The sequence below is a fragment of the Atractosteus spatula genome, chromosome 14 (genome assembly GCF_055471065.1).
Source record: "Atractosteus spatula isolate fAtrSpa1 chromosome 14, fAtrSpa1.hap1, whole genome shotgun sequence".
Taxonomy (NCBI): domain Eukaryota; kingdom Metazoa; phylum Chordata; class Actinopteri; order Semionotiformes; family Lepisosteidae; genus Atractosteus; species Atractosteus spatula.
The window spans coordinates 24,141,697-24,161,888 of record NC_142719.1 but is presented as its reverse complement, the minus strand read 5'-3'; the positions used below and the strand labels follow the sequence as shown (position 1 = coordinate 24,161,888).

General features: G+C 38.4%; 1 protein-coding gene across 1 annotated transcript in view; it reads right to left on the bottom strand.

Annotated features, from left to right (window-relative positions):
- The window catches only part of LOC148820939 (beta-1,4-galactosyltransferase 1-like), a 49,199-nt gene that overhangs the window by 8,502 nt on the left and 20,505 nt on the right, over positions 1-20,192 (bottom strand). Inside the window, exons 3-4 of the mRNA XM_088932202.1 lie at positions 8,841-9,028; positions 5,411-5,533 (exon numbers count right to left, since the gene is read on the bottom strand). Of these exons, the coding sequence (XP_088788328.1) occupies positions 5,411-5,533; positions 8,841-9,028 (311 nt within the window). The remainder of the gene's footprint in view (positions 1-5,410; positions 5,534-8,840; positions 9,029-20,192) is intronic.

Genomic DNA, 20,192 nt, shown 5'->3' with positions numbered 1-20,192 from the left:
AAACATTCAAACATCTCCACTTGGTTGGTTTTCAGCCAATGCAGGCACAGCAGAAGTATCTGTGGGTCACACAGAAAGATAGCTTCCAGGTTTTATCACCACAGCAGTAAAAACTGACTATACTGTATTATTAAACTGTCAATGATAACAGACATGCAGGATGAAGAAACCGGCGATGACCTCAAACCAAGGGCATCTAAAATTAATACTTGCCATAGAATACAAAGATCAACCAGTTTATGTTTAGACCAAACAAAGATCAACTAGTTTAGAATACCAGATCAACCAGTTTATGTATGTCAGTTGCAACAGAAAATACAATACTTACGTCAAAGAACAAAAAATCATATCTTAGAAAATGTTTATACATGAATGACTCACTATACCGATTGTCTCAGCTTTAAAAGAGTTTTCCTTTAGTACTTCAGAAACCAAGCACAGTTGATTTGTCCATCTGCAGTACAGGGATGTTCTCTATTTCTCATTTTTTAAAACAAGAAAAAGTATTTTATGTGGAAGTCATGTTTTCATTACAAACATTACTGAAATAGCAGAGAATATGTTCTTTCAGAACAACAAACAAGATTATTTGTATTTACCTGCATCTTCTAAAACCAACAACCACACTGGTTGAAACATTACGTAAGAGCCCTTTTAATGTAATACTGTATCAAAGGTATTATTACAACTCTCACTGGAACCATACAGTTTTATTTTATCTTCTGTGTTCACAGATTATGTCCATTTATGTCCTATAGAAAATCATTTAAAGTGTAGTTTCATATAATGGTGTTCAAAACAAAGTTTTAACATTTCAGGAAAGCAAACTATGAAGAAGTGAAGCAAAGCATAAAAATATTAATGGACAGGACAAATATGAAGTTGGTAAAAATGGGTTGAAAGACTTTAAAGATATTTGGCATTAAACACAAAATTGATTAATTTAAAGAGCATTTGTAGATAGATAAGCAAGAAACATTCAAAATGGTTTAAGAGATCAATTATGGAAAATAAATAAAACACTTGATAAAAGTATTACAAATTTCAGGATCTAGATAAAAAAAGGAATATAATATATTATAGGCACAGATAACAGAAGATAATAAACTTTATTTCATATAGTGCCTTTAAAGGTGACATTTCAAAGTGCTTTGAGGGACAACAAAAAACAATACATACACAATAAAAATACACAGAAAATCCTTCTGATTTTGAGTCTAGATTTGAAAAGGAAGGTGACTCTATGGTATCCTTAGGGATAGAGTTCCAGAGCTTTGGTGCATAACAGGAGAAGGTCCTGTCCCCCATAGAGTAGACAGGCTTGAATTAGAATTAGAAGAGCGAAGGAGGTGAGTAGGATGATAGTAGCTCAGACAGGTACTGAGGTGCCAAGCCATGCAGAGCCTTAGGTAAGCATGAGGAGTTTGAAGTCTACATGAAACCAGACAGGAAGCCAGTGCAAGGACTCCAGGATATAAATAATGTGATCACTTGAACTAGACCTGGTCAGGATTCTGTCTGCTGAATTTTTGACATACTGGAGTTTGTTCAATATGGATTTAGAAACCCCCTAACGAGTAGAGCATTACAGTAGTCAATTCAGGAGAAGACAAATGTGTTGATCAGCTTTTCAGCAATATTAAGTGATAACATAGGATGTAGTCTGGCAATATTTCTGAGGTGAAATATTTTGACAATATTGTATGTTGCACATGTGGGTCAAACGTCAAGCCTGAATCAAATATGACCCCAAAGTTTTCAGTTTTGATTGAAGTACAGTACCATAGGGTTACTGCATTGGCTTTACAAGGCTGATTAGGGTGCCAATAAGCATGACTTCAGTCACAGATGAAGGAAATTTTGAGTCATCCATGTTTTTATGTCAAAGATGCAATTAGAGAGAACTGAGACAGTCACATCAGTGTCATGTTTGATATAGATGTAGATTTGAGTATCATCAACATAGAAATGATAATTTAGGCCATGTGATCTTAAAAACTGACCAAGTGGAAACATGTAAATGCTGAAAAGTAGGGGGGGGGCAAATATTGAGCCCTGAGGAACACCAGACTTAACAAGTCCAATTTCAGAGCTAAATCAGCCAACAGAGACAAAGTGACAGCTATCAGTGAGTTAAGACATGAACCATTTACAGTCTCAAGACAAGAAAGTAAGATAACATGGTTAATAGTGTCGAAAGCAGCACTGAGTTCAAGAAGAATGAGGATAGAAAGAGAACCAGAAACAGAAGCCATTAGAAGATCATTAGTGACTTTGACCAGGGCAGTTTCTGTGGTGTGAAGTTCTCGGACACCAGATTGGAGGGGTTCAAATAAATTATTTGCAAGGAGATGGTTATTTAAATGAATTGTAACAGCCCCCTGTAAATGTTTTTGCAAGAAAGGGTAAGTTGGAAGAAGGGTGAAAATTGTTTTTTCCAGAGTTGTTTTTTTGGCACAGGGCTAATAGCAGCAGTTTGGTTGTACCAAGGTCTCAAGGATTAATTTATTATATTGAGGACAATATGGCAAAGAGTAGTGAAACAGGACTGAAATAAAGTGGTGAGAATGGGATCAAATAGGCAGGTGGTAGATTTTATATGCGAAAACATTTACTGAGGGATGCAGAGTCAAGTAGACAAAAGTTAGAGAGAAGGGAACCAGTAAAACCTGGGAAGCAGGGTGTGGAGGTAATATGCGCTGTGAAGAGAAAGTGATGCCGGATATCATCGAGCTTGGAGCAGCAAAGCACAAAATAAATAAACTGGTATAATAGAAAAGCCAATGAAAGGCAATGTCTGTTGTGTTAAATTAATTAGTCACTCAGGTGTTTAAAAAGTAAGAGATAGCTCAGACTGAATACATTTCTATATTGGATAATGTTAACATATAAGAACCAGATCAGTTAGTAAGAAATCTCCAAGGCCTTTTGAATGAAATATTATTCTAGGTCATTAGCCAAATTTCCTCCAATAATCACTAAATAATACGCACTGACTGGAAAATGATTAATGTACTGCTTGTCCATTACAAGAGTGAGAAAACGGAACCAAATAATTATAGACCAAGAACCATTTTATTACATGTACTGTTATGGAAACAATAATTACAGTATAGGTAGAGGACTATCTGTATTTGGCAACACTGGATTAGAAATGCAGATCTTGTTTTATTTATTGTTTTATTTATTTCTTAGACTTCTTTAGAATTTAGATTGTTGGAAAACTTTAGAAGTTAATCTTTTATAAGGAATTCTAAAATTATAGATGGTAGACATTCAAGGCAATGCATTTACTTGGATTACAAACAGGTTAATATGTATAGAAAACAGAGGGTACAGATAAGAGGTCGGTGCTCCAACTTGAGAATTTTAGATGCCATACTCCAAAAAAAATATTACTGCTCTAGAATCTGACTAGAGTTAAGTGACCAGATGCATTACTATGTATAAAGAATGTCCTTTTCTTACTAACTAATTTAACAAAAACTTTGCAGTTTTGGTCGTAAGAGACTAAGAGGGAATCTCATTCAAGTATTCAAAATCTTGAAAGGCACTGACAAAGTGGTCTTCTTCATAACTTGCAGTGTAACATGTACTAGTGAATACAAGTGGAAACTAAGTTGATGTGTATTTATAATTGAAAATAAGAAGAATGTTTTTAAATAGAGGGGATAAAGAGTCATAAAAAGTACAAAATAACTAAATCCATCTGACCAAATTAAGTGCTTTATAAAAACTTTCACTTGCAATGCTTATCTTAAAATCACAAAGAAAAGAGAAGTGTAGAGAAAATCAAAGAAACTGGAGAGCTTTTAAAAAATGAGATATTCCAAAATACAAAAGTACTCTTGAAATGTCGAGTTCTTTGTAGATTTGTAGCAAGCAATATATTTGAAGAGAACAGGAGGTCATTGGCATGAACTTAGACTTTATGAAAAATGTAACCCAAAATCAATCACAACTAAATTCACCCTCAGCTACAGGTAGCCAGAGGTATGAAATATGGTTACTGGTACATTCAGAATTGTGAACCCCACATTCAACAAACCAAGGCCCTTCTTTATATAAATACTATTTCGGATAATAAACTCTAAATAGAATTATAATTTTTGTAACTGTACTGAAGTTAAATGGTTTTACCATGAAATAAGACAGAAATTGACGTTTAATTTTTAATTAATAATTTAAAATAATTTTAATTGCAAAAAAGAGTGTGTGGAAGGCTGGAAGTCAGAAAACTGTCTGAAAATGTAAGGTAAAACATTATTGATCTCAACAGCTGCATTAACAGCTTTAAAAATATCTAGAAGATATCCCAGTTCTGACTGTGGTGTCTATCAACAGGAGGTTTAAAATAATGACTTGGTTGCTACTCCATCTGGAAGATAAGATGGTTTTAACCAAATATTAAGATCAGCTAAGAATCTTAAAAAAAACAACTAAGAATCTGTGATCTGTGGCAGAGTTTCATTGCAACATGAGAAAAAGGGACATGAAACTGCCAGACAGTAAATAATTACTTCCTACACAAACAGTGATGTGGTTTAATATGGTTTTGGACAGTTTCCATCAGTTCAAGATAAGTTTAGCAGATAAAGGTGAAGCTCAAGTGAGGAAAAAAGTCATTAACTCTGTGAATTATGGAAGTATGTTTTACACTGTCTGCTGCTTTTGTTACAATGGATGGTCAGATGGATTCCAAAGTATATGAAATATTTTATCCAAAAACCTGGTTCACCCTGCTACAAAGTTACAGCTAAGTCACAAGGAACTTTCCAGCACAATCATGACACCAGCACGACTCCAAGTCTCCTGCCAAAATGGGGATAAAACCTCAGTATTCTTGATTCCGATCTCCAGAACTCAATTCAATACAACATATGTAACATGAATTGAGGAAAGCAGTTCCCAAAGGCAAGCTTAGCCATCTGAAGGACATACCGTTCTGCAGGAATGGTCAACTGTCCCTACTGAAAAGAGCTTGCACCTGTTAAAGGTGCTAAAGGAAGATCTTTGTCTATGTTATCAAAGCAGAAAAATAATCAATGCACGAATATTATCTTGATCGAGAATAATTTGGACATCACAATAATTTTGAACATCATTGGGTTTATAACCAACTAAAACTATAAAACAATTCCTCAATTTTTAGAAACGTTTGTGAGATATTAATTGTTGAGTTCTACATTTTTTCATGTTTTCAGTATGCAATGAATGCTCAACATACACTTGTAATTTCAAGTGCTAAAATCTATTACCATACTATATTAATGGTAGGAATAAATATGGAATTAAAAGCATATGTAAAAAGACCATCACGGTCTGTATTTCCAATAACCACTTTAATGTGATTTTAAAGTATAATGTGACTGTGAATGTAACAGAACTCAAAGGGCAGCAAGAAAAATACCTGTTGTAAATATCATCATCTTCTCCTCCCCAGCCCCAGTAATTGTTGGCAAAGCCATTGATTTTCAGAAACTGCTCCTTGCTCAAAGCTGTAACCCCTCCGAAACACTGCTTATATGGCAACCTGAAGAAGAAAAGTGAAAAAAAAAGAGTCTGATAACATGTAGTTATTATTAGGAAAATGTTTTTCATAGCAGGATCACTGAGATTTTACTGAACAGACATGACTTTGATGAATTCTTTATGTTGATTTATATTTTTCATTAACAGGGAATTTATTTTGAAAGTCATATGGTAATTACATGCATGCCTACCTTTGGAAGTAATATGATCTTTGCATCTGTGACATATGCTTTCCAATAGGTTAAAGGGTACTGTCTTGAGAGAACATGTCTCCATGTCTCATTCCTTTGCTATACCCCTGCCAGGACTCAATCGTGGTAACTCGTGGGCTCAGAACATACACAGTACCTACAGTGTTAAACTCCATTATGCATACTGTAAGACCAGTTCTTCCACTGCAAAAAACTTAAATTATGTATAGGTTTGAAGACAGTGTACTAACTTCTATAAAATGCTTAGTGCTCTGACCCCAGTTACTCAAGCATGTGCCTGTTAATTTGTGTCTGATCATTAAATTCCATAAATACTCAATAAGGCTCAAATGAAGGAAGCAGGTAAATGGGACATCCACGGCATAACAGTGTTGTTAACTTTCTTGTTTCAGACTAAAACGTGTGGCTCCAGGACAACAGACACACATACACAGCAGTAAAGTTAACAACAGTGCTCTTTTATTTACAATGCAGGGATCAAAAGAAAACACCATAGACCAAACAAATGTAATGTCAAACAAATGACAAACTACAGCTACTTACTTTTTCTCAAAGTTTCTATCCATCATAGCTAGGCATCTAAGCTGCTTTAACAGCCTCAAAACTAACAGTTCAGTTTCCCCCCACGATTCTTCTCAAACCTACATTCTCACAAACAAGCAATTTGAAAGCCTCCAAAAATTATTTAAATGCACAATCAGTCCCTTTCTCTTTGATGAATGGAGCACACATAGGTTCTGTTTTCTGTGCTCCAAACAGCAGAAATCACTCAAACTGATTACTCCTTTTAAAACAGTCACCTGACCAATTGTTTTTTAGAAAGTGGTCAGGTGACTCAGTGGTCAGGTCAGCTAATTTCCTCAGAGGTTTCTGGCTAATGTCGTAAAGACAAGGCTGCCCTCTTGCCTGGACTGGTTGTCCTCATACAAGCCATTAAAAAGTGTTTGATTGGAAAGAACCAGGAAAATGTATCATACAACACTTTCAAATTTTGAAATTTTAGAATCCATCATTACTGCTCTGTATGTGTGTCCATTAATGTTTTTTTTTTATCTCAGACTGTTCGTTTTTGCAATGAGTGGCTGAGCAAATTCCAAAATATAGAGTCTCAGAAAATGAACTGGGTACAGTAGGTTAATAATAATCATTGCTTACTGTATATAGCACTTTTCTGGACACTCCACTCAAAGCGCTTTACAGGTAATGGGCACTTCCCTCCACCATAACCAATGTGCAGCCCCCACCTGGATAATGCTATGGCAGCCATAGTGCACCAGTTCGCACACCATACATCAACTAACAGCTAACAGTCTCCTCTAGAACAGAGTGATGAAGCCAAATCATAGATGGAGATGTAACACACTATTAAGCTTCAGCTTTCATAATGTGTGACTTTTTGGCCACCAGGATAGCAATATGTAATGTACTATGAGAAGTTATTTGAATTTAAGAACAAAAGTTCCAATGCCTACAAGTCAATGTTGAGATTAATAAAATCTGAATTATTTACCTTGATAAATAAACTTTGCTTTTTAGTTAATAAAAATGAATTTATTACATTTAAATTGGGATTAAACTGCCAAGAATTCGGGCAAATTATACTTCTCAGTGGAAAGTACTATACATAAAAGCAAAATAATTATTAAATGTGTTCTGATTTAATTCTTTAATAAATTAATAATTGACACAAAATACACCAGCTACACACTGTTATTAAAACAATTATTTTCATGTGGTATGCCTTACACTTTACTTTGTAGAATATGAAACTTAAATTTTGGGAACAGAAATATATTTTTTGTCAAGTGTTTACAGATGCTTGTCATTATTCATGATAGGACACAAAAACAAAACTTCCCACAGTCACTCATCACAGCTTGAGGAGTAACTGAGTTACTATTTTACTGACAAAGACAAGAAAAAATGTATAATACAATGTTAAGCCAACTAATGATTTGAAACTTCCAATAAATGATATGTTATTTCCATATTTTTGTGTGCTTTGGGCATTGTCCCATTTCCTCCATTGACCAGCAGCACATGGTTTGATTTATTAACAAAATGTCATCATCAAGTATGTGTCAAGACATGTGAGGCAGTCAACTTGTGGTAAAATTTCCAAAAAGACACAGCTTTCAGAAGGCAGTTAGTGCTCCTCTCCATTGCCATTGCATTTCCAGGCCAAGCTGAGCAGGACTTGTGAATGATTAAGAAAACCTACAAAATAGAACTTTCAGCAAACCGTTTATCATTTGCTGTTCTTGACAAGGACAGTGTCTACTTCAGTACATACTGTACAGCTTTCCTGATCACAGCTGGCATGTTTGTACATGTGACCTGCCTGTGTGAGTACCTTCCTGAAACAATCAGTATTAAAATAATAGTTTTCATATTAGATTTGATTGACCGATTGACCAATTTCCAGCACTATTCAATATTTTTTCACTTAATTATGATCTGCTTCCTGGTTTATTTATCCAACCTTTTTAACATGAATCAGTGATTCCGTTAAATATTTTGCAAAGCTAATAAAAATCTTTTCCATCCTTAGTGTTTTTTGTTAATGTAGTTTTATTTTTGTGAAATAATACTAAAGTTACAAATTACCAAATTCATTTTAGTTCTCTTTCTTTGACTGTCCTGAAGTTTTTCAGATAAATGGAATAGAGTGAGCTTCTGCAGAAAAGGGAGCAAGCTCCAGGTTCGTATGCAAACTTGGAGATTGTGAACCAACTGGGTTCCAGTTACAGCACTTAACCTGCAGTAAATGTACATCAGAGTACAGAGAACACTATTATGGTACCTTTGTCGCAATAAGCATCCCCCTTTACAAATTGAAGTTTTCCAATTGTCAAAAGAAGTGCAAAGATATCATTCCCCTTTAAAATGAATCCTGGGGTAGCTCCTAAACCAGGATTGGATTAATTAAGTTGAAAACATACCCCACAAAGGGGGAGATACCTAAATAATATAACTTGTGGATTGTATAACAACTGTTGAAAAAGTCACTGCCTCAAAAACAAAAAACAGTGAACATAGAAAGGAAATGTGATTTGTGTATTTTTTATTAAAAAAGCACTAATCTGAGGTACTTACCTGAAGCCAAACTTATCCACCGACACAGACAAATGCCTTGGCTGGCTGTAACACTTGAAAATGTTGCGGTCATCCATAGGAATCAAGTCCACATCACTGAACACAAAGCAATCATAGTCATACTCTTTCAGAGCCTCTGCAAAGCCTATGTTCAGGAGCTTGGCACGGTTGAAAGTCTCATTTCCAAACTGAAAAGAAAAAGCAGGAGAAAAACACTAAAAAAACATGATCCTTAAAACAAGACTATTGTTCTCCTTCTACCACATGCTGCAATATGTGCAGCACATATTTTAAAAAGTCAAAAGATTCTATTAACAGTTTGTATACTATAAAACTTCAAGGTAACCTCTGTCTTTTTTTCAGAAAGCTGCAATATGACAAAAGTTTTAGTCATATTTAGTAATAGGTTTATTCCATGTTGAAAAAAAAGAAAAAAAACACAGCGTTTCAGCCGTGGAGCCTTCTTCAGGTGTCACACACTGCAAGACATAAAGTAAATAAGTAGTTCAGGTGGGTAGCTGCGTCAGCATGCGTAGGCTGCAAAGGAACAAGTAATAGGTTTATTCCATGCTGAAAAAAAGAAGAGAGAAAAAACACAACGTTTCGGCCGTGGAGCCTTCTTCAGGTGTCATAAATAAGGCAAATAAGGTTGCTGGAGGTACAAGATGCCATCTGGGTGATCCGGAATTGTCCTGAGGGGTCTTGAATGAGTGTGGTGTTAGATGTGTACTTGCAGGTGATACAGCGAGCTCTGTTGCAAGGGAAAGTGCCTTCTGCCTACCTCCCTCTCCAACAGGACCCTACCACTGACTACCAAAAGGAAGTAGTATCCAACATCTCCCTTCTTATCAGCAGTAAGGAGCTCCCCCAGGAGGCGAACCGGCTCATCATTGAACATCTGCAGGTATCTGAGTTTTGTTTGGCTTTACGTGTATGGTCGTGGACCGTACCGCAGCCATTGTATTTTTTCTGCGGTGAAGTACTAATGAACAGATCAATGAACCCAGCCCATCTACAGCTTACTCCTTACTTACTCCTCTCCCGATCGGCTGTGTCTCAGCAACCTATGAGCTCCTCTACCTTGGCTTTTTCTGCTGCCAAGAATCAACAAGCTCCTGAGCTCGGATTTCTGTCTTAAGACGGCAGCTGTCAGCTTCATTAAGCTGAGGCATAACTTGTGTGCCTTACTTTTTATTTTCAACTACCACTCTCACCTAAATAAATCCAGTATATTCATATTAATAAAATATTGTTAATAATGTACCAAAATGTAACTTTAGTTACATAATTCCATATTAATATTCCATGTAAGGAAGTTAAACAGAATAAAGGAAGCTACTGCTTCACTAACCTCAAACATACCACAAGTGCCACCTATTGCTCGTCTTTGATGAGTGATGTTAATTTTGGGGGTCAAAGTTCTGATTTGCTACTGTATGTAAGCAATGGGAAGGGTTTGTACCTCATTTTGCCACTAGAGGGATGACTCAGTTTTCCAAACTGGGGCCACCAATCAATGTGGATGGATCAGAGTATTCTGTTTTCTAAATTCTAAATCCTTTCAAAAATGCTTGTTGTAATCAGAATTCTGACAGTTTCATCTATTTTATTACAAATAGCTCTTTAATTAAAGACCAAACAAGTGATATCTATGGGCCTTGGCTTCGATATCCCTTGTTTCTTGAGGTTTAAAGCAGTTGTTTGTGCTACTTTTGAGTAATGTATATGCATGTGATTTCTGCATTTAATATCAATAGAATAATAAAGCATGGTGTTTGTGGTATACTGTATGTAAGGATGGTTTTCAGATGTTTGCTCCATTTATTGAAGCTGAAGCTTAACAAAAGTCCTTCCTTGTATTTCTTGCTAAGTAGTGGCCCCAGATGTATAACCTTGTCTCTGATGTCTGAGATTCTTCTTTCCTTGACTTGAGAAGCTCCAGGCCTACTTTGTTCATGGCCAAATGGTTTATGGTCGTGTTTGTGCAACTCTTATCTCTCCTTGAGAGAGAGGTTTACAGTTCTTCTAGCCTTTGCGGTGGCACAAATTTCCCATTGCTGAGGCATGTTCCAAGTGGGGAAAGCATGCAGACTTACTTGTTAGCAAGAAACCAGCACAGACACACCCTAATATAAAATAGTATATAGTAGTTCAGATGGGTAGCTGCGTCAGCATGCGTAGGCTGCAAAGGAACAAGTAATAGGTTTATTCCATGCTGAAAAAAAGAAGAAAGAGAACACAACGTTTCGGCCGTGGAGCCTTCTTCAGGTGTGAGAGAGACAAGGCAGTAGGCAAAGGTAAAGTAGTGGGAGAACAAAGGTTGGGAGGGAGGAGGAGTGATGAGAGGCGGGAGCAGGGGACAGAAAGAGAGGCCAATCAAGAGGTGTGAAGTCAGAATGGGTGTAGAGAGGTGTGAAATGAAATTACCAATGAATGGAGAAAATTTAAAAGAACAGTAGTCTGTCGTTAAGAGAAGGGAGAATGTGTGATCCTAGCTGCAGAATAATTTTGGTTTCGGTAGTCTTTCTGATGTATGAGTTCGGAAAACCGTCTTTGAGAACACAGACGGAGAGATTAGAGTGGTCGTGGCCGTCAGAGGTGAAATGAGAAACAATGGGCTTGGAGAGATCTTTAATCTTCACAGCCCTGACGTGTTCTCTGAAGCGGTCTCCGAGTCTAAAATAGTATATAATACTATATATAATATAATCTATAAAATAGTATGATTTACAACCATGAATGCTCTAATTAAGGGAAAACAATTAATAGAGTATCACAGTATTTGGTCCACTGCTTTTCCTAATTTAGATCAATGTTCTAGATCATAGTTTCTTAACCTTTTTCAGCTAGGACCCGAATTAATTCTGGCAGTCAGCTTTGTGACCCATGGTTTACAGCTGTCAATTGATTTCCTTTTATTTACTATTTAATAAATCAAGAATATTACTTTTACTAAAACATAACTAATATTAAGGAAATTAGATACTTTTACAAAATAATATTAAATAATGATTAATAAATTGTTTATTAGTTGGTAGTCCCCAACAGTTTTGCAGAAGAGCAAATTTTAGGAAAAAAAGAAAAATTGACATATTTATGTGAACCTTGACTTTTCATAAGCTCTGATAATTATTCAAACCATTGTGTATTTGAAAGTCGCTCTCTAGTTGCAGTCACCTGTGAAGGCAATTGCTGAAAAACCTGCTTCATACAAGTGGGTTGCAGAAAACATTCAGAAGCTTCATTTCCCAGAAATGTTTTTTTTTTCCACTTTGATCCAGATCACGGTTAAGTGATTCTGTTTGTTTTGAAAATTGCACATTGTGTCTTTCAATTCTTGATAAGCTGTGCTTATACAGTATCAGCCAAACCTTCAAATGGACTGTGTATCAAACTATATTTAGTCAAATCCTCCAGGATTTAGTGTTTTTTTAGGAATATGTTTTTATGTTAAATGCGTTTAACCCAGGAATGCTCAATTAATGGGAGTCACACTATATGTCTAAAAAACAAAGGCAATAAACATTTACCATTATATGAACTAATTTCCATAAAAAGGAGTGTGTTATTATTCTTTACTTTTTCTTAATGAAGATGGTATTCAGGTTCTCAAAAAATATACTGTATTTCTAAACAAAGCTACAAAATGTTTTTAGTCTACGTTTTCAGGGTTTTCATTAAAAACTGTGAAAGAACACAATGTTATTTCATAATAACATATTTATATGTTTATTTTTTCACTGTGATGGTAAAAGGCTTCCATATAACATGCTTGTGTAGGAGAAAATTTCAGTTTATTAAAGAAGATCATGGCTACCAAACCTAAACAGCTTGGTGACTAAGGAGTTATGAGGAATATAATGAGGAATATAATATTGAGCAAACCTTCAGTGATACAATACAACAGTATTTATGCTAATGTATGACATTATGTTAAAATTGTTCTAGTAACAGTACATTACAATAATGACGTTTCTGCTCTGGAACCAGTCCCAGCAGAATATGCCCCAATATGTATGACAATATATATTTCTGGGCTTGAATGTCCTGCTCTGACAGTCTGAAAGACCATAAGAAAATAAGAAAAGTCTGCAAATGATAGATGTTGATTTTGCCCATTTAATTTGTTTGGTTTTTTATTAGCTAATTGAAATTCAGCCATATTTTGGAAGATGTTTATGGTATTGGTTTAACAAACATGGCTGGGTGTCTATTTCCAGACTCTCATAATCCATTTTGTGAAGAAACATTTCCTGTTCTCAGTTTCAAAGAAACTTGCTCTACTGATGTCCTGTTTGCATTTCACTACTGATGAAAGGTTTACTTTCTCAATGTCTTTAAAAATATTGAATACTTATTGAGGTCTTGAATAAGACCTGAATCTTTTCTGTCAGAGGAGACTAAATGCTTAATTCAAGCATTCATTGTCTTCAAAGATGTAATTTTCTGATGGAGATAGAGTTGCTGATGTGTGCTGATACAGAATATTTTTAGTTAGCCCATGAGCCACATAATTCTGGATGTACTGAAGCTTGTTTAGTACACGAAAATAATTTGTAGTAAGGAATAACAGTAGTCTTTATATTAAAAATAAAGACTATCAATATTTCATTATCAGATAGGTAAGTAGTGTAAGGAGATACCACTCATCAACTTTTTGACAGGTGCTTTTTTAATCCAATGGGAGGCCGTTATTTGTTGGGATGTCCCGCCCCCAGCCTGTGCCAGCAGCGTGGTGTTGCAGGGTCCAAATTCTCGCCTCAATTGCCCCCCAATCCGCATTTAAAAAATATATATAAATAAAAAATGTATATTTGTATTGAGGTTGAGCGAGCATGTCTGAAGTGGATTTGGGTGCTGTAAATTATACTCCTAAGGAGCCAGGCCGTTACGGCGGCGTGGAGAGTCTGGTAAGGGCTGTGCGCACCTGGGGTATGAGCGCAAGCCCTGCGTTTGTCAGACTGGTTGTCCGTGCAGCTTGTTAATACTCTGCACAAGCTGGCTTGCGTGACATTTAAGAGAAACAGGAAGCTGGTGTCAGATATTGACTGGCAGTGGCAGGCCGATTTAGTGGACATAGGTGAGTACTCTGAGTTCAATGACGGTTTCTGTTACATCTTAACATACTGTATATAGACATGTTGTCTAAATACGCCCGGGCTGTGCTGCTGAAAACCAAGTCTGGAGAAGCGGTGACTGGGGCTTTCTGAAATATACTCAAAGAGGGTTGTTCTCCTAAAAAGCTACAAACAGACGAGGGAAAATAATTTCTAAACAGGACCTTCCAAAATTTTCTCAAACATGAGAATATTGAACATTTCATTAGAGTCAGCGATGTGAAGGCAAGTGTGGCAGAGAGGTTTAACAGAACTACTAAAACGTGTGGAGGTACTTGACACACAAAAACAGCTTTCGATGTATTGATGACTTGACTGATCTTATTTACTCTTATAGCCACAATTACCACACAACTATTAAGCGATCTCCAGCTTCTGTCACACCAGACACCTCCCTTAAGATGTGGAGAACAGTCTATGGTAACCACTTTGCAAGAAAACCGTCAAAGTTTTCATTTAATGTGGGTGACCATGTGCGAGTGTCCAAAATAAAGGGAATGTTTGAGAGGGGGTATGAACAGACCTTCACAGATGAAATTTTCATTGTCAAAGAGTGGATCCCGGCTCTGAGACCCTATTACAAACTGCAAGACTACACAGGTGATGACACTAATGGCTCCTTTTACACAGAACAGCTACAGAAGTTAAACTCCGATGCTGAGCGCGTCTACTGCATACAAAAGATTTAAGCAGCCGGGGGACGTGGTAAGAACAAACAGCTTTTGGTAAAGTGGCATGGGTGGAAGGATAAATTCAATAGTTGGGTAAAGGCTTCCGAGGTGAAAGATATATAGAGTTTGACGAAAAGATTAACCCCAACGGATTTTATGTTACACTGGCCAGTAATTAATCCTCAAAGACGTTTCCAAAGAACACCAGCTCATGCTTCACAGAGCATTTAGCAAAGGCAATTGACCTGGACGTGAGCTGGGAAGTGGGCCTGGTAGAACTGCACTACCCGCACACACTAAACACGTTTGACCAAGATGAAGAGTTTCTGTTCATCAATGAAGAGACCGATACTATATGGACCTGCACCGTCCCCAGAGGATATTACAGCAGCATCAAGCAGCTCATGATTGAAATGCTAACTAGTGTAGGTTTTAAATACAAAATAAGCCGGTCTGTAAAAGTTATTTTGGATACCCAGTTTGATTTGCATATGCATGGCCATCTGGCGAGGGTCCTGGGTTTCACATCAGGTGTTGGAAGTGTAAAATCGCCACATCCTGTCGATTTAAGGGGGGGGGGGGGGTTAACACCATGTATATACTGTATATACAGATATCACAGAATACCAGTTAATAGGTGATGTCTACGCTCCGCTTTGCACTGCGTGCCCTTGAAAGGCGTGGATGGTAAAATTGTCACTGTTTTGTATGACAAACCCCATTATGTGCCAGTGAGCATCGTTCATTTTAACACCTTCACTATTGAAATAAAGTCGGATCAAAACGAGCATGTGTCATTTGCATTTGGTATGGTAATTGTCAAGCTGCATTTCCGACCTGCGAAAAACAGCAAACTTCTAAAAAGGATGACCGTCATCAAAAGCTACGGGATCCTTCTTTGTACACAAACTACTACAAACACCAAGCCGGGTACAGATTACCAGGATTTTCGGGGCTTCCAGTCCAGAACGGCGCGGGTATAGACAGTATTTTCAGAGCACTATTTAGAAAAGCCATACCTTTTCTAAAATGTGGGTTTGAAATAGCTAAACCGCATATGCATCGACAGATAAATATATTGCCAAAGACGTACGCTGTGTGTGTAACGAAGAAAACCTCTTTCTAGGTCAGCAACCCAAAGTAGTAATTTTGGGGTCTGTGGACAACGCAGCATTCAGTGGGAGCTTCACTCAAAACCCCTTTAATTTTAAAAACAACATTAATTTTCTGGCTCTCTACGCAGACAGTGAACAAATCCCCACAAAACCACTTCAGCCTGACTTCCAGAATGGACATTGCATTTGTGAATATTTTTTTCTGGTGGAAACAGCCAGGAAGCGTCTAAAAGACAAGCCTCTTTTGGTGGACCGCGAAGAGCATACCCATGGATACAACCTCAGCCCCGACGAGCATAATTCACTTATTAAAACGGGTAATCTGAGATCTGAAATACGCTTTTGCGCAGCCATTACCCACCACAGTTAACATGATTGTGTATGCTCTGTTCGAAAACATGATAGAACTTGATATGAGACACCAAGTCATTTATGACAACAGCTAAAACACCAGACACCCAACCCCTCAATTACGTTTCATGACACTTTTAATATACTGTAGCACTCTCAGGTTCACGTGGGTATGTGCCCTCACCACTGCCACCGCAGGTTGGCCCCCCACTGCTCTGTGGACTCAAACCCAGGTCTCCAGCGTCACTCAACAGGGAACCAGCCAGTTGAGCTAAAGGGCGATCTCCCCTTAGCCCGGCAGCTGAGCTCCCTGCTATTCACAGGGAAGAGCGCCGACGTAACCGCGTGGCATTTCATGTCATTATATTACTAACATATTACTAACATTTTCGCCACAATAGTTATACACCTACTGTTAAGACCCGAAAACTATAATACACACACATATATCTTTAGGAGTAAAAATAAATAAATAACAAAGACAACCAGGCGATTCTCGGCATTAATGTTCGTCTCCTAGACGAATCCACTATTATCCACGTGGCAGAGGTGGAAGCTGACAGCTCAGCTGCGGGTTTGGAAGTTTAGACAAACGCGGTGTACCTCTTCGGAGCGGACTTGAGTTTTTCCAGTAGCTCTCTGTTATGATTAAAGCTCTCGATTAGCTCTCTGGCGATTAAAGCCCATGAATGCATTCCAGCCTTGGGGCTTCTTACTGGCCGACACTGGCTGCTGTTGTGTGAGAGCTCTGACCAGATCAATCATGTGAGATGAGCCCTTGTACACAAATTCTCCTTTTTCATTCCAGGCTATTAACGGTGCATTGCGCGCAATAGTCTTTAACATTATCTCAGCATTTTTCCTGAACCTCAGAGACACACTGTCTAAAATATACCCAAAGTCAGCGGCAGTCGATAGCAATGGTTGTGGCAAGAAGGGTGTTAGATCGGCAGGCGCGTTTTCAGATAGTACAAAAGTTAAAAGTCCCCTTTTCAGAAGCCCCCTGACGTACTGTAGCGCCCTCGCCCGGTGGTGAGGAGGAAGCGCACCTAGGCACTCATGGTACTGCGAAGCGTTACATTGGTGTTAGCAGTGGGATGGGATAGCCCTTCACCAAAGACGGCGAATTAAGCGGGGGAGAGTGTAACGCATACGGCCACCATTGCAGGTTGTTCGAGCCGGCTTACCAGCGCTGTGACGTCACCGCCCTTCCCTGTGAATAGCAGGGACCACAGCCGCCGGGCTAAGGGGAGATTTCCCTTTGGCTCAAGGGGCTGGGTCCCTGTTGAGTGATACCGGAGGCCTGGGTTCGAGTCCCTGATGGTGGGGGGCCAACCTGATGCGACGGTGGCAAGGGCGCATATCCATGTGAACCCTGAAGTGTTACAGTACTAAGGTCAAATACTGCTGTAACACCTGACTTTACAATTTCACTTTTTCATATTCAGGCAGATGTGAATTTTGAAGAATGATGAAGAATTTCATCCTCCAACCTAAGGGTTGTTGTTTTTCTCACATCGCTCTCATTGCCAGGCCACTCAGGAGCAGATCGAGCTGTTTCTGGGGTACAAGGTACATTTTTTCAGCATGCTCCATTAATGGTTTTATAGAAGCCCCGTAATTAACGGCATGGCGAAACACAATAATGCCCCCAATAAAATCAACGTACTGGTTCACTACGAGTGAGAACCCTTTCAGCTCAAAGCCTTTATAAGCTTATGCTTTCTCTTTAGGATCCCAAACTGTTTAGCAGATAACGGTATGTTCCTTTTCAAAGTGTTCAATGCGATTTTCGCGATTGTCTGTACAAAGCTGTTGGAGGCCCCACAGAGAATAGCTTTCCGCTGTCAGGGGCTGGCTTTTATCAAAAACTATAAGAGTCAGGTTTCTCCAAACAGGTGAAGGTTTTTTTAACTGAGACTGTGGCAGTATAATCATTGTGTTCGATTTTTTTAATACATAAGCCGCAGGTACATCTGGAGGGAAAAGACCTGTTCTCATTCGGTAGTCATCGGGTGTGCCTGCATTTAAATCTACCAGCAAGTAACCGAAAGGTTTTTTGGTAGCGTCCTCGAACGCTTCTAAAAAACTTTTGGTCTATCCGGGGTACATCTTAAGGGCCAGCGTAGTAATCTGTATTTTACCTCTATGGTTTTTAAACAGCACCACGTACTTTGTATTTAATGCTATGGTTCGGCTTTTCCGCCCCTGACAAAAACCACATTTTGTACAATAAACATAATGCTAAGGTTTCTTTGGTGTACGTATTTGGTAAAAGTCCTTTCTATCTATTTTCACATGCAGACTCCATCAAATCATAAACTATAATCAAATTTACTTTATCGGGCGGCAGTAACTGATCGTCGGAAAACGACTCCGGTATACCTTCTATAAATTGAATGTGAGGAAAATTCACAAGCAACACCGAGTAAAGAGGCTGCCAATATCCATATGGCAGCGATGTAAAATTTTCCTGCAGCACTTGCTTGCCGTACACCACTTTCTGCGTTTTCTTTAATGTCCTGGTCTCGATTCGCCAGTCCTTTTTAACACGCACGATCCCTGGCTGCTGGATAGAAATGTGTTTAAAGTATAAAGAGTATAAGTATAAAGAGTGCTTTATACTCTTCTTTCTACAAAGCTAGAAATGAAAATCAAAGAATGGAATGCAAATGTCCTCAACTTTCTAAAAGAATTGGAGGTGTATGTAAAGAACATGGGTGAAATTACTTGAAATCTGCTGTTTTCACATCAGAAACTAAAGCCTAGTGCTAACTGCGGGGTCTATTCCAAAATACGTGCGTTGCATAACACTGTACCTCTGATCACCCAAGCAAATTTATTTGCCCTGCTGGACAGATTAGCACAGCTAGGTGTTCATGGCTATAGAAGCGGAGAGAGAAAGGGTGTTACGAACACTTTTTCAGATTCTGCAGTTTTTGAGCCATGTTGGAATAATAGGTACATCTACTGAACTAATTTTCTGCACCAACATTTAATTGTATATTGCAACCAGGAGTCTGTAACATCTGTACAAATTTTAAAAAGTTCAAAAGTGTATTCTGGGTGTGTTTCTGTCTCTGTGTTTTGTATTTGAAAAGCTGCTGCTGTAATAGAGTGGATCACATTTTACATTCTGGTTGTCCTGAGAGTGCTTTCCGTGACACTTTACCCTGCCACTGTGTGTGTGTGTGCACGCACGTTGTTTTTGCTGCATGCTATCAGAACAAGACAGAAGCCCCAGTCACCGCTTCTCCAGACTTCGTTTTCAGAGGCACAGCCAAGGCGTATTTAGACAACATTGCTATACATGTAAAGATGTAACAGAAACTGTCATTGAACTCAGAGTACTCACCCATGTCCACTAAATCGGCCTGCCACTGCCCGTCAATATCCGACACCAGCGTCCCGTTTCTCTTAAATCTCACGCGAGCCGGCTTGTGCAGAGTATAAGCAATCTGCTCGGACAACTAGTCTGACAAATGCAGGGCTTGCGCTCACACCCCGGGTGCGCACAGTCCTAACCAGACTCTCCACGCCGCCTTAACTCCCTGTCTCCTTAGGAGTATAATATACAGCACTCAAATCACAGTTATACAAATATACACTTTTTATTTAGATATATTAATAAATGCGTGGTGGGGGGCAATTGAGGCGGACATTTGGACCCTGCAACACCACGCTGCAGGCACGGGCAGGGGAGCGGACATCACAACAAATAATGGCCTCCCATTGGACTCCCAAAAAAGGGGGCTTGGCACCTGTCAAAAAGTTTGACAAAAGGCGTCTCTTTACACTACTTACTGTAGGTAGAAAAAGGGTTTAAATGTATCACAGACAGAAGAAAGATAAGTCAACTTCATCCCGGCTCCAGCACTGCAGGTTGGGCTGATGTTACAATGTTAACCAGCCACACCTCCACTCTCCTGTTAATGCTGGTTACCACAGATGCATAACCAAACAAGACAGAGAGCCTGATCACCTGTGCACCATTATTAGCATCATAGCCTTAGACATTGCAGGCTACTTAAGACCAGTTCAGACTGCATTTCAGAGTTGTTTGAAAGTTCAGAGTCGTTCTTTGGCCTGATTCTGTGC